The following is a 14,470-nucleotide window of genomic DNA, read 5'->3' as shown; positions in this document are numbered from 1 at the left end:
TGTTACCATCAAGCAAATAACATGCTGTTGGCATTTTACATGAGATTGAACAACGACAGAAGTTTTGCCTTTAACTGCTTCCCATTAGTGTATAGTGCAATTTCTCAAAAGTAAAATGTTAAAATACAAAGCAGACTAATTTCAGCTCACACTCAGAAACTCCGCTTTTAAAAGTGACATTATTAATTCCATTTTTAAAACTAAGCAACGGGGATACAATTATGGTTTGAAGTCAGAATATATTAAAACTGGCATCAATCTAGAATGTCTCTTCTCTTACTTTCTGTTCACCATAGTTTCACTAATTAGTATTGCACAGTTCCCACGTCTCCCTAGGACTAGGTGCACTTAGGATCTGACTTTGCAAGCAGATACAGTATCATGGTTCCCACGCCTATGAGAGCTCCCACCAGCTCCAGGAGACCCCACACAGGCTCAACAATGGCTAAAGGCCTCAGCTTGAATTCTAGCTATTGATTTGGAGTGGCTGTAGTCTCTTAATCACTGTTAGGTCTCTGTGTAAGACCTCACTTGCCAAATGAGAGGATATTTTAGTTCGGGTTTTCTTAGTAATAGTGCAGCTCAGGCAGGGTGGGGAAAAGGGGGGTGGGCAAAGGAAGAACCACCTAGGAGCCTGTCTCCTCATACTAAAGTGGTCCTGCAAGCACATGAGGCATATACAAAATGATGGTCAAAGGACTGTTGACAAGGACACATTTTAGCTCCTTCTGCAACATGTACTTCCTAATCATTTTGTTTCATTCCAAAGAAAACCCATTCACCATCATCATCTTGTCGAATTTCAACCATAAACATTCAGGTATCTGGTCTAAACATGTCCATCTCCAGAGTTTTCTTCTAAGAGTTCAGATTAGAGATAACAAAAACTCCATGTTTCTCACGGCAGTACTACTGCAAAATTTAAAGAAATCAAATCTTAATCCAACAAGTCCACCTAGGATACTGCTGTGACTTATACATTTTCTTCCAAAATGAGGTGCTGGCATCTATTTCTCATTTGGACATACTGTTCCTATTATTTCACACATCCACTGTTCCAAAATCCAAGGAGATTTGAATGCTGTGTAATTCCATTGAATTTAATGGACCTTACATAGACTTGTGGCTGATGATCTGTAGCGAATGTTCCAGTTTATTTCACATCATACACAAATAAAATGAAGTCGAGATAATGTGATGTTCATTTACATCGTATTCATGTATAGAAACATCCTCTGAACATAATTTCCTTGGCACCCAAAATAACCAAGTAAACAAAAGAAAACAAACAGCATTTCCAAAATGGGAGGTTAATGGCCTCCCTAGCAGTACCTGACATAGGAAATGTAGGACATCCACTGGAGGTATGTTGGGATGGTATCAAAGCTGACAAAAAACCCAGAGAACAGAAGCACTGGGATGGCAGTAACTGGCCCCACAAAAGTGGCCACCTAGGGAGAGAAGGAACAGACAGTCTATTGCCAAGAGGGACAGAAAAAGAAAAACAAACAAAACACAAAGAAACAAACAACAACAACAAAAAACTGCTCTTTCATCTGATGTCCTGACCTCATTTGAGAAAATCAGTCTTTTTAAAAGCACTTTCCTTATGGAAATCCTCTGTTCCGTGCCAAGCCAAATACATCAGTGAAAATCTAGTCTCTTAGGCAGTTAGGAGTGATGCCACTCAAGTCCTTCTGAAAACGCTACTCCCCCAGATTATCAGTTTCAAATACCAAGAAATTACTGTTTTTTTTTGGACTAGGCTTCTTAGCGGGGAGGTTAGATAGTTAGTTGAGGAAAAGGGGTCCCTCTCCTCTTCCCAAACCTTGCTCCTAGTTGACCACGCTGCTGTGCTGTGATCTGTCCTTTGAGACACTTGAACCCACCAAGAATTTACTGAGCAAGATGGGCACTGGCATTCCCTTGCATACCCTGTGTATGGGACCCATCTTCCTAAATATTGTTCTTCCTCACTCACTCCCCTCTGCAGGCACACAAAGTTCCCTTCTCATTAACCCCACATCCACGGAAGCTTCAACTGGTACTAAAATTTGATGAAGAGCATAAGGATTGTCTCCAGTTGGGTAGCTTTGGTGGGGAAGACAGATCTTGGCCCATCTCCAGCCTCTCCTCTCTACATTTTCTCTAGGGCAAAGGGCCATATGAGTATCTCTGGAAAGAGCAGAAGAACAGGGGTCACAGCACAGGGCTATGCTTGGTTCCAGAGGGTGGCACAGAGAGGGAATCAAGACTTCTACTGCAGAAAAATTATAGTATCAGCGCATATTAATCTCAATATCATCTATTACCACAGGCACCACAAAACAGTTCTGCTGTGAATTATCACTTCACCAGCCTTCCTGCCAGGAAGCAGAACAGTGGCCAGCTTCCAGTGCAGCAGTCAAACCAACAGCTGCTTCCTGCCCTCCCTCTGCAGAGCTTTAGTTTCTGGGCAACCCTTTTTTCCACCTTGCCTCCTGCAGCCTTCTTGTATGGAAGAACCCCATACTGAGCTGCTGATTGTCATGGCCTATCTCCACTTTGTAGATGCATAGAAATGCATCAGTCCTGCAGTTTTTAGGACCGGCTCAGCCAGGGGTAAATAGCAAGTGACAATCCACTCAAGCAAGCACAGCCCCATTCAGATGGGGAAGGAACTTCACAGCCTCGCATCCAGTGGGTGTACATGCTGTTAAAGTTGATGGTAGCGAGAAGCATCAAATAGCTCTATCAGACCAAGAAAATGTTTTGCCTGTCATCTCTTAATAAATGTCTTGTTGACAAAGCAGCAGTCATGGTAAACAGTCAGTACTAGGAGACTGCAGGATTTCTTAGAGGTCACAAAACACCTTTAGTACCTGGAGGGATGTAGAGGCTGCGCCTATTAGGAGACCTAGTGACTGTGCCACCAGGGATGTCATGGTTCCCAAGGCTGCAAAGAGGACAAATCGGAGTGCATCAGATGGCTGCGAAGTCATCCAGTAGACGATGCTGCAGTACGCTACAGGAAACATGATCTGCAAGGAGATACACCTGTAGTTAGTCCATTGAAGCCAAACATTCACTGTCACTCTCTATAAGATAAAAATGTAATGATTTTCAGTTAACTCGGAGCTCTCAGGCTTTGCATGTTACATGACAGGCATGGCATTCAGCTGAGGAGAATGAATGCGTCTGCCACAGACTGGGATATTTATCATACTACTTCAGTATTAGAAAGCAGATCCCATTCACTTGCAGTCCTTTACGATTCCCCTTCTGCCCAAAACCACAGATGGTAATGTGTTTATTCAAAAAAATATTGGGTCAGGTCTGGGCACGCTATTATCGTTGTGCTTCTGATTTGGAACTGAAGATTCAGCACACATATATGAACAGTTTCACCACCATTCGAATGGGTAAAATACTATTACTGATCTCAGCAAGTGGACTTGCCATGAACTTAAATGGTTCTTATCGAAAAATAGAGCATATACCTGAAAAGGAACATCCGCCATCGTTTTGGCAAGATAGTAGGCTTTCAGGCTGTACCAGTAGTTCAGATGCTCTCTAAGAAATACTCCCATCTCAAGAGGAACTACAGAGAATACAGTTTCGTAAGCTAGGTTGTCAGTGTGTAATAGTCTTGCATATAATAACGTATCTAATAATACAATATAATAACAACATAATCCATATCTAATCCTTAACTGCTGTAGTCCCACAGTGAGACTAGAACTCTAAGGCCTTTGGCAGACCATCAATAGTTTCAATTATTTGTTACAAAAAGTAGTATGTCAGCCCTGAGACTTGCTCATCGTTCAGAATATGCACAAGGTTACTCAGATGATCTGAACTTTCCTCAAAGAGGCTTTTTGAAGTAAAAATATTTTCAAAGCTTAAGGGACTTGGTTATTCATTTTGGTCCAAGAGGGAATACAAAGTAACAGCACTCCCCTAAGAAGTATGGAGCAGTCCATGCTGCAGAAGTTTGTTTCTGATACCACAAGATTATGCTGATTTCATGCAGTAGTCATGATTTAGAAGTCCTAGAGAAATTATCAGTGTTTCTCTAAGATCAGCCACAAGATCATGACAAAGCAGAGATCCACTGGCACCTTAAGAAAAGGGGAAATGCCAGTCCAGGATTTTAACATTGGACGGTGAGGGTTGAGAAACACTGGCAAAACTGTGGAGAGAAGTCTCTCTCTTTTGGCTTCTACACAGCAGCTAGTACGTGCCAGGTTTACCCCGACACCTGTCTTAGAAGTGGAAGCACAAATCAAATGTTATCTTACATGTAACAGATACAACACCCTCCCAACCTGCTGCAATCTCCTTGTCCTTTAATTCACAGTATGACTGGTACTCACATGTAAGGACAGTTGGCATGAGCGCAGCAAACATAAGAAACAACATTGAAAAAAAGAGGAAGCCGGAATTGCTGAGGACTTTCTTAGCTTCATTGCCAATGCCTAAGTAGAGCAAGCCAATGAGCAGACCAATTCCAATGTGTGAGGTGATACGCAAATGTGTCAGGACCTACAAGCAAGGAAACAGAAGAAACAGAAATATCTCTGGTCAGGAAGTCTAAGTTCAAAAATAATGGCAATATGACTGAAATCAGACATACAGCTTGCGGAAAAGTAATAATTATATCCAGAACATATATAGAAATGTTCATTTTCTACTTGCATACTGGTCCTCAGCTAAGGGAAACCTAGGGTAATGAACTTGCCAATATGAATCTGACCCAAGGCTATTACTGCACAAAATTTCTTCCTGCAAACAAAAGCAGAAACTGCAAATTCTGTAATCTGAAATCTTACTGTCAGACTATCATTGAGCCATTGGCCCTCATTCATCAGGAGAAGCAGACTTTCTCTCCGACTAAAAGATAAACGTCCCTGAGCAGAAAAGACTGGCGAGAGAGGCAGAAGAGTTATTTGGGGCATATATAGACCAAATTAACATAATCTGGCATAAATAAGCCTTTTGTGTCTTCTCTGCAATACAATACTCCTACAAGAAGTACGGACAAACAGAAGACGATTAACCATGGAACAACTGCAAGTCTTTACAGTTGAGCATGAAAAAAAAATCTTAAAAACAATGTTGTTCTTCCATCTATGCATCTGAAAATAAGCTACAGTTTCCCCTTGGTGGAGATGAGGAGAGGTTTGTATGATCCACGTTTTGGATTTATACACCTCTGGGATACATACAAATGGTAGTGTCCTGAAGGGATACCTCCCTAGGTGAGGGGCAAGAGCAGCATAGCTTCAGCATCTGGAGCTCAGTGAAGCCAAGCTTATCCTGCTGCAAGAGTAATTCACTCCAGTTGAGCTCCATGTGGCTCAACTGCTTTGGGGTTCCAACACATATATTGTCTGGCCTTCCCCTTTCTTAAGGACAGGTATGTCAAATTAGTGCATACATTAATGCATACATTGCCTTTTCTCCTCTGTCATGTAAAGCACTGAAAACCTTCCAAACCACAGAAAAAACAGCCAACAAACCCTCTTCAGGTTTATTAAAGTGCAGATTTGACATCTAGAAAAGCACTGGGCCAATGATACTGAATACTCATGAGTCCCTTGGACAAGTGTGCATGTAAGGTCTATTTGAGGAAGCTCATCTCTTTAATTCATGCTTGTTAATGAAGATAAAACCCTATCTGGAGGATCTTTCAAAGCAGTAACATCATTCAGGCAATGTAAGTACTCCCATCTCTTAAATTCACAAACAACTCAGCTACTTAGATATATGAAAAACTTCCCTGAGTGAAAAAAAAAAAAACACGCCCATTGAATTTTGTTAACGTAGACTAGCCACCCAAAACATTTAATGAACTTGCGTGAAAAGTGCAGGTTTGGGGATTCTGAAGGGGGGTATTTATTTTTAGGAAAAAGGTAAAAAATATATATATTTTTTTCCCTTGGCAATGACAATTTTCTTTATGATACTTGCTCCATTTTTATTTTAAATGTATGAAAACTGAAATATTTCCCTTTCAGAAAAAGAAAAAATTTTATTTATTCATTTCCTGTTTCACAAGGAAAGAGAAAGACTTTAAGCATTAACTTTACATTACACTGAAACTGTGTATCTGCCATCCTGAATTCTCTGAAGAGACTAATTTTGTGGCATACCAATACAACTTCACACTCACTTTTTACTAGGATAAATGATTGTATGAGGTACTTGCCAGTACAGAGAGGATTTAAGCTTTAGTTTTTTAGCCCAGATGCTTCTCAGTTCCACTGAAGAAAAAAGTGATTCACAATTAAAGTGGTACAATTAATAGAGAGACTGAAAGATCGGTCTCTTTACTTTGAAGTTCTGTGTCAATCTTCACGCATGGGCTGCGGACAGGTGTATTATATGCCTTCGAGGTGTATTATACTGCCTCACAATCAACTGAATAGATCTTTAGGCTACAAAAGTATTAGAAAAGCAGTCTTACTGAATCCCTCATGATGGTGAGAAAGGTTCTTTTGAACAGGATACAGAACTGGGTTAGGCAGCTGGCGGAGAAGCTGTGGCAGCCTTCTGTGGATGAGGAATCCTGCGGAAACACAAGAAAGAATAAACTTCTTTCTTTGCAGTATCTTGCTTAGTTTTCTTTCACAAAACCCCATTCTCATCAGCTGAATGAGCCCAGAAACCTCCTCCTCTGACTGAGGATTTTAAATTCTCTTCCTCCCTCTCCAACCTCAAGCCATACCCGTTACTTGTGATATACATAATACCTCTTCAGAGGGCCGGTGCCAGAGGAAGGGATTCAACTCATTCTCACCACCACCATCTCTCTTGTAGTCTGTGTCACATATCCTCTCCCGTACTGCCCTTACCAGCCGGCTGTTCTGGTCTCCATATTCACCAGATGCGACTTCCATAACTACACAAATCAAAAGGTGAGTTACTGGTTTATATAACTGGTTAGTTACAGGCTTTATTGTTAGGTTCCCCTGATTCTGCAGCATCGACAGAAATGTGAATTTTGTTGAAAACAGGCTCTAATCCACATACAATTTCATATGTATATACATATAATTTAAATGTATTTTTCCACAACTCTTCAGGGAGTTCTCTTCATCCTCGTAGTTAAATGAACCATTTTAGAGGAAAGGCAGTGAATATAGCAGTATTGGTAGTCAAAAGTGACAAACGTCTATTTTGTGGTCTTTACCGTGTCTTTAGAAAGAACAATGAAAAAGAATCTCAATTTTATTAGCTGTATTATACTACAGTGCTATTGTTCATGAAAAAAAAAAAAAAAAAAAAAAGCATAAATACTGGAGTCACTCTGAAAAAACCCTAAGATTCATTCCTATGAAACAAAACAATATGTTTTATTTCACGGACCTGGACTTCGAGAAGAGAAATATTCTCTAAATTCTACCACTAGATGGCACTCAAATTGCTTAGAAAAAATCTGATTAATTCTATTTCAAATTTTGGTACATATTTTGGTACAAATTTTGGTACACAGACATATATATATGCATGTACAAAAGTGAAAAGCACATCATGGTTCCCATTATCAAGAAGGTACTAATCAAATGTAAAACAAATAGAACAAATTATTCAGATTTTCCTTACCAAAATCTGCTGGATTGTGGTAGGTTGGACAATTCAACCCCAAATCTCTCAGGTATGGGACTAGGTTTAATACTTTGCCACGGTAAATGCATTGACCTTGACTTAAAACATAGAGCTGAAACACAAGGCAAAGAAAAGAAAAGAAAAAGAAAAATTGAGAACATGAAATCGTATCATAATATCTGAACATGCTATCTGTATGACAGCAATCTATGAGCCTGATGAAATCCTGTTGGCCCTGTGTGAAAAACACCTTGGGAACACTTGTCATCACTTGGTATTACTTTTTCACGTAATTACAACTAATGGAAAATGAAATGCTGAAGATTTGAATTCTGCAAACATTCCCTCTAGGACTTAAAGAGCATTAACTTAGAAACAGACTAATTCAAGCCTTAGACACATGCTGAAAATAGGCAAGAAACTCTATAAACAAGCCATCTAATTTCCATACATTATGGATATTTTTGGCTGGGAGACAAAGCTGGTGAATGTAGGAATGGAAGGAGAGGTGGAAAAGCACAGCAATAGGAAATAGCTTGATTATTCTAACTTTTAGCCATGCTATTGACTTTAAATAAGCTCCCTTGCCAGACTCATAATCTGCAAGAGTTTGTTCACCTGTGGTATAGTAGGTTTTCTCTTAGCTCTCACAGCTCTAATTTAGATCTCCTAACAAGATTAACGTAAATTTAAATCTAATCTAAACATGCATGGTCCACTCTACGTTAGTTGGGAGAAAACATCTCCATCTGACTTCATTTCAGTTATTATTTCACATGAATAATCTCTTCTGAATTTGCACCTGTGTAGCTAGGATGAGAACATGTACTAGCAATATTGCAGACATTTGTACTGAAGTTCTCTCACTCTCAAATTATCTCTCATTTACTTTACCAACAGCTCTGTGCCCAGGTACAGCAGTAGGTGAAAGTATAAAAATTGCAAGTGTGATAATCATGATTTCACAAACGCATCAGCCAGATTATTTAAAAACACTGCATTTAAATAACGGAAACAGGCAGAAGAAAAGCCATAATCAAAAAGTATATTAATTTAAAAGTAATTAATTTAATTCATTTATTTCATTTGGAACCACAGAGTAGAATTAGTCATGTTTTTACTTAGAGAATATAGCCTTGAAAGTATAACCTTCCTAAACCATGCATAAAGAGTTTGAAAATAATTTTGAGAATAATACCTGATCAAACAACTCAAACAGCTTAGCACTGGGCTGGTGAATCGTGCAGATGATGGACCGGCCACCCTGAGCTAAAGCCTTCATCAGAGAGACAACCTGAAAACATGATGCACTATCCAAGCCGCTGAATGAAAGAAAAGAAGACGTTTGTTATCCATGGGTCTGTACATGCCACTTAGACCTAGCACATGTATTCAATACTTCGGTTTCTCACTATTATCTTTTCATAAATTCTCTCTGTAGCAGTTTTATTTTATCACATGCCAACGTTATGCTTGTATTTCTCCACCAGTCTTTTAATTAAATTGGAAGCATGCCCAAAAATGAGAAATAGGAGTATTCTCAAAGCTGCCTTAAGGGACTTCTACATTTTAGGACTACAGATTTAAATGTGCCTAACTTTAATGAATAGATACATATTCATAGCTCCCCCAGCTTCCTCCTAAACTGATCACTGAATTTGATCCTAAATATGCTCTATTGATTACTAAAAGTCAGTCTTCAAAATGCTTATATTCAAGATATCTTTGCTTGAAAAAGAAAATTAACGTGCCACAATCTGAAACAATTAGTTCTCTCTTTCCCTTCTCGTTTCAGTGTATATCTCCCTTAAATATTATTTATAGTCCCATGGTCTGTTGATTACAGCAGTGACCCAGACACTAAGTACCCAAATCACAGGATTTCTTTGAGACTTCCTCAGTACTTGCAGGCAATACAAAATGAGCCTTTTCCAAGGACTTAGAGGTGAATAATCTTTCTGCAGCACTGTTCTACCATATAAAGCAGTATTGTTCAGTCCTTGTTTTTTTGGCCTTGAAATACCTGGTTGGTTCATCAAAAAACATGACAGGAGGATTGTTCACCAGCTCCAAAGCAATGGCAAGACGCTTTCTCTGGCCTCCAGAAAGACTTCCAGTCCTCGTATTGGCACATGTTAGCAAACCGAGGGCTGTCAATATTTCCTTTACCTAGAGGAAACAAAAAAATGTGTGTCATTTAATTTGTTAGTAGAAAAGAAGAGCCTCTTTAATGTATCACCGATTTTCATGGTGAATGTAAACTAGCTCTTGACTTTATTTCTGTATACATACCTAAGCTTATTTCTATATAATGCAGGAAAGGTGGGTCTTAAACACTTATTAGATTCAGCGGGGCTTAACTGCCTAGCACTTAACATTTTGACCAGAATTCTACTTGTCTCTCCTACATGACCTATCTCAGTAGAAAGCCCTTCCTGTGAAAATGGAGTGGAAATCAATTCTTTTATAGTAGCTCTTGGATATGGCATAGATAGCAAAAAAACCTTTTCTGTATGTGAACTCATTATACAAGACCAACAAGTTTCTCTCATTAGAACTTCTAGTCCATATTTACAAGGGAATGGAAAACTGTATAACACAAATCAGTAGTTTCTATAGTGTCATGACCTATTCTCATATCTGTTCTTCAAAGTCTACTCTTTAAAGTGTGGCCATTGATTATAAGCACTTTCATTCTCCTCAGAGCCAATTCAGCTGTCACACATACTCTCAGATGTTTGGGATTTCCTCAAGGCACAGCCTCAGGAATGGCACAGTTTGTCCCAGGGTCTTTGGAACAAAAAAACAATCCTAGCTGCCATGAGTTTTTCTGTTTCAGTGATTGTAGATCTGACCTTGTAGCCCCCTATGAGCAAAACAGCTCTATGGCATCAGTAAAACACAAACATAAAAATGGCTGAATCCAAGCTATATTGCTATATTGCTCATGCAATTAATAAAATAACCACTTAAAGGGCAGAAAGGAAGCATAGATTTGTAACACTTCATCAAAGCATAAGAGAAGGAGTTTGTTGGTGTTTAAAGTAATTTTTGGGTGGAGGCAGTTTTCCAGACAGGGCTCTTAACATTGTAAAGACTGGTCAGACTAACCACTTAGAATCATACAATGAATCACAGAATGGCTCGGGTCAGAAGGGACCTTAAAGACCACCTGGTTCCAACCCCCCTGCCATGGGCAGGGACACCTCCCACCAGACCAGGCTGCCCAAAGCCCCATCCAGCCTGGCCTTGAGCACCTCCAGGGATGGGGCACCCACAGCTTCTCTGGGCAGCCTGTGCCAGCACCTCACCTCCCTCTGAGTGAAGAATTTCCTCCTAATAGAATGATAGAATAAAATCATAGTCACTTGTCCTGATTTGATTTTTGGGAGCTACCTCTCTTAATCACAAGGAGGGAAAAAGAACAGAACTCACCAACCCTCATTCTCAGTGAGAAGAACCCAACTACCTCCTTCTCTTCAACTCTAGACAGGGTGAACAGAACATGGGCAGCACAAGATAAACCAACTAGAAATATAAAATATAGTTCACTGGAGATTTTTCACTTGTCCCTGACTGTTTTAAACAAGCACCTGTAATCCTGATAACACGAGTGCATAAATTCAAAAAATTTATCTATGATAAACATTTACCTTACAATTTACAGCAATAAAATGAATCATTTATTCCAGCACAGGCTGGTAATACCAAAATGAGTGTCCTTCTAACAGTTGTTGTATGAACGCGACAGTCTTTTCCTCAAAGAGCTGTTTGCAGTTACACTGACAGTATGACAACGGAATTAGCTTGCGTGGCCTAACTTACTAAGTGCAAATGAATTAAGACTTTCAAAGTACAAAAAAAGTAACAGCTATTTCTAAACATAGACATTTTTTTCCAATTAAAAAAGTGTCTTTAGCTTATTACGAAAAAAGTAGTTGACTGAATCAAAGCAATCCTAACCTACCATACACTGATTCATGTACGCTTCCCTCTCTGCAGTTCTTCCCAATTTCCACAGATTCTCTGAGATTGAAGAGATTTATAATGTTCCAACCAGGAAATAAGTAAGGACAAATGGCTGGTCTACCATTGAAGTTGCCATAATTTTCATGTTGCAGGCAATGGGTATACTTTTCACCAGACAGGTTAGAAGTGGTTTCACCCTCTCCTTTACAAACTTCTGCTTAGAAATGCCAGCTATGGCCAGAGGTATCTTTTACTAGAATAAGATACTCCTCTGAAATGCTCAAGTCCAACAGGTCAAGGTCGGACTTGACCTGTCAGATGTGCTCACCTCCTACTTCATTCTGCAGACTTTTATTTTTTTGCCAAGAGAAGCTGTAGGTGCCCCATCCCTGGAGGTGTTCAAGGCCAGGCTGGATGGGGCTTTGGGCAGCCTGGTCTGGTGGGAGGTGTCCCTGCCCATGGCTGGGGGTTGTATTCTGTGATCATATATGGTCATATATGGTCCCTTCCAACCCAAACTGTTCTATGATTGTATGATTCTATTTCAGCTGAGTCCCGTAAGGTGGCTTCTTCCAGTCACCTGCAGCACTTCCAAATTTGCCCATGGAAGACCTCCTCAGTGTTTGACTTCAGGAGCACAAAATGCACCAAGATGAAAATTTTAACCTTCTTTATCTTTATGAAAAAGAGTACCCTGAAAAGCCATGGAAAGCCCCAAACTTGAACTTTACAAGAAGAATTTGTAACACACAGAGTAACATACAAGTCCATAATGAAGGTAGAAGGAGCAGCCAGCTTTCTTGGAAGGTAAATCTCAGTTTTAGCCATGGGCCATGTTATCACATAATCCCCACTAGCACTCAGCATAACTCTCAAATTACAGAGGTTTTTGCCTTGAGGAGGCAGTCTGCAAGAGAATAATTACCGTCTCCTTGTTGGTGTTGTCTTACACCGTATTGAAACATAGTTTGAAGCCAGCAAAAACACTTCCAAACACCCTCTGAGCTACAGTTTCAATTTTAACAAATCTCTCAGCAATGCAAATCATCTCTACATTAATCAGTGCTGTGATTTTTTATTTTAAGCTGCAGGCGTAATCCTCCTCAACTATATATTGTTTTGAAACACACCTTGCAGCACTGAACTGTTCCTCCCATATGCTTCAGCATTCCCTGCTAACTCCATCCAAGCCCAGACAGACACCTGAGCTCTGAGTGGCCCTAGGTATACACAAGCCTAGATTTTTGAAGTGCAGAATAAATGTGGAGAAAGGTCGCACTTCCAACCCTTTTAAGTATAACTGAGGTAACCAAATTGAGCTGAGAAAGCCATCTCATGCACAAGCTAACCTGTCAGAAGCCTTTTTGTCTAGCTGCACACCTCCAAGGTATTTTCTTTAAAAAGACAGCACTGTGTAAGATCGAATGATGGGGAGGAATCACGGCCATCAGGTGGCTGAGAGGAGCACACTTAGTGCACATCCAACTAAGTTATAAGCCTCCACAGCCAAAAACCACCACCTTGGCTTCTCTCCCACTCAGGAAAGTCGTATGCCTGACACAGCTAGACAATGCAGCAAATGTGCAAGAATAAATTGTGCAACTCCCAGTTGTTTTTTTTTGTTTTTTTTTTTTTCCCCAGTGTTTTTGAAAAGCTACATGCATGTTTTGGCCTGGTTTCTTACTTGTCCAAACCTTGGTCACTTAAAACAGATTCAAAATACATTAGCCTGTTTCTTAACTGCAATTTCATCAGCCTGCCCAGTTGAACAATATCTCTCCGCTCACCAGCACAGCCAAAATGATCAAAGATTTCAAACATGAGCACAGAAATTTCTGCAGCAGTTGCAAGAACTACTGAATTTTTTATTAATCCTTGGAAAGGTGAACTTTGCAGCTGGCCTACACTCACTATTGCCAGACATGACTGATTTATGTCACCACACACGAGAATGCCTGAGCCCTCCAAGCTGCATGTAAGAGAATCTAAGTGTTAAGGGACAATAAAAGGAATCCTACAAAACCCATGAATTCATTTCACTAGATCTTTTGCAATTATCTTCTCAGTGTCAGCTTCAGGCACACTGAAAGCAACTTTCACACAGTCAGTACTATGCATTCACTCATAATGATACCTGTCAACTTTGAGGTTATGATTTATTCTATCATTACAAGTCCAATGCAATTCAGCGTTAGATAAAAAATGTCAGCTTTACAGAGCTCACTTCACAGACCTCTTTGACAACCCCCAAAATCCTCAGTTTGATGGATAGTATACATACCATTTCTCTTCTTCCTTCATCCTTCTCTTGAAGTTTCAGATGAGCAGACACCTGGAATGCAATACAATGGAATTTGATTTTAAATTGGCCTGAAGCATCACAACCAGTTAGAGGGGAAGCCTCAGTCAAAACATCCCAATGCACCATTTAAATGACCTCTTCCAACCCTGAAGGGAAGGTTTAAGTTGAGCTATAATGTTCAAATCACAACATCACACATGCCTGTGCTTTAGGTAACAGTAGAACTTTAGTTAAGCAATCACTCTTTGTAAATCCAACAAAAATCATATTAGAAAGAAAGGCCGTTCTGCAAGTTAAAGAACTTGAGAGGGAGATGGGAGACTCATGTCTGTGCATAGCCACTAAGTTCCTATTTGATGCTGGAACAGCAGTTTATCTGTGCTTCCTCCATATCATGAAGATAACCGAAAAAACCTGCCATTCTCTAGGAAGTCAACAAATGAGTACAGAAAAAAATAAGTGCTTATTTGTTAATAATTAACAAATTAATTTTAAGTTGTAATTAAAAGTAATTATTAAGATAAATAAATATTTTTTGTCAGAGACTTGATTGATTAGACAGAAAGTACCATCTGGGCCTACTTCTACAGAAGTGGTCCTATGGGATTC

The 14,470-nt window shown here is 39.7% G+C and overlaps 1 protein-coding gene across 1 annotated transcript in view; it reads right to left on the bottom strand.

The window, feature by feature from the left end:
- The window catches only part of ABCG1 (ATP binding cassette subfamily G member 1), a 52,393-nt gene that overhangs the window by 2,395 nt on the left and 35,528 nt on the right, over nt 1-14,470 (bottom strand). The window contains exons 5-14 of the mRNA XM_035315871.1: nt 13,841-13,891; nt 9,614-9,759; nt 8,789-8,912; nt 7,588-7,702; nt 6,735-6,883; nt 6,449-6,550; nt 4,356-4,524; nt 3,480-3,580; nt 2,862-3,020; nt 1,333-1,451 (exon numbers count right to left, since the gene is read on the bottom strand). Coding sequence (XP_035171762.1) covers nt 1,333-1,451; nt 2,862-3,020; nt 3,480-3,580; nt 4,356-4,524; nt 6,449-6,550; nt 6,735-6,883; nt 7,588-7,702; nt 8,789-8,912; nt 9,614-9,759; nt 13,841-13,891 — 1,235 coding nt within the window. The remainder of the gene's footprint in view (nt 1-1,332; nt 1,452-2,861; nt 3,021-3,479; nt 3,581-4,355; nt 4,525-6,448; nt 6,551-6,734; nt 6,884-7,587; nt 7,703-8,788; nt 8,913-9,613; nt 9,760-13,840; nt 13,892-14,470) is intronic.

The sequence above is a fragment of the Oxyura jamaicensis genome, chromosome 1 (assembly GCF_011077185.1).
Source record: "Oxyura jamaicensis isolate SHBP4307 breed ruddy duck chromosome 1, BPBGC_Ojam_1.0, whole genome shotgun sequence".
NCBI classification, from domain to species: domain Eukaryota; kingdom Metazoa; phylum Chordata; class Aves; order Anseriformes; family Anatidae; genus Oxyura; species Oxyura jamaicensis.
The sequence above is the reverse complement of the archived record's forward strand: the minus strand, read 5'-3'. Positions and strand labels throughout refer to the sequence as shown.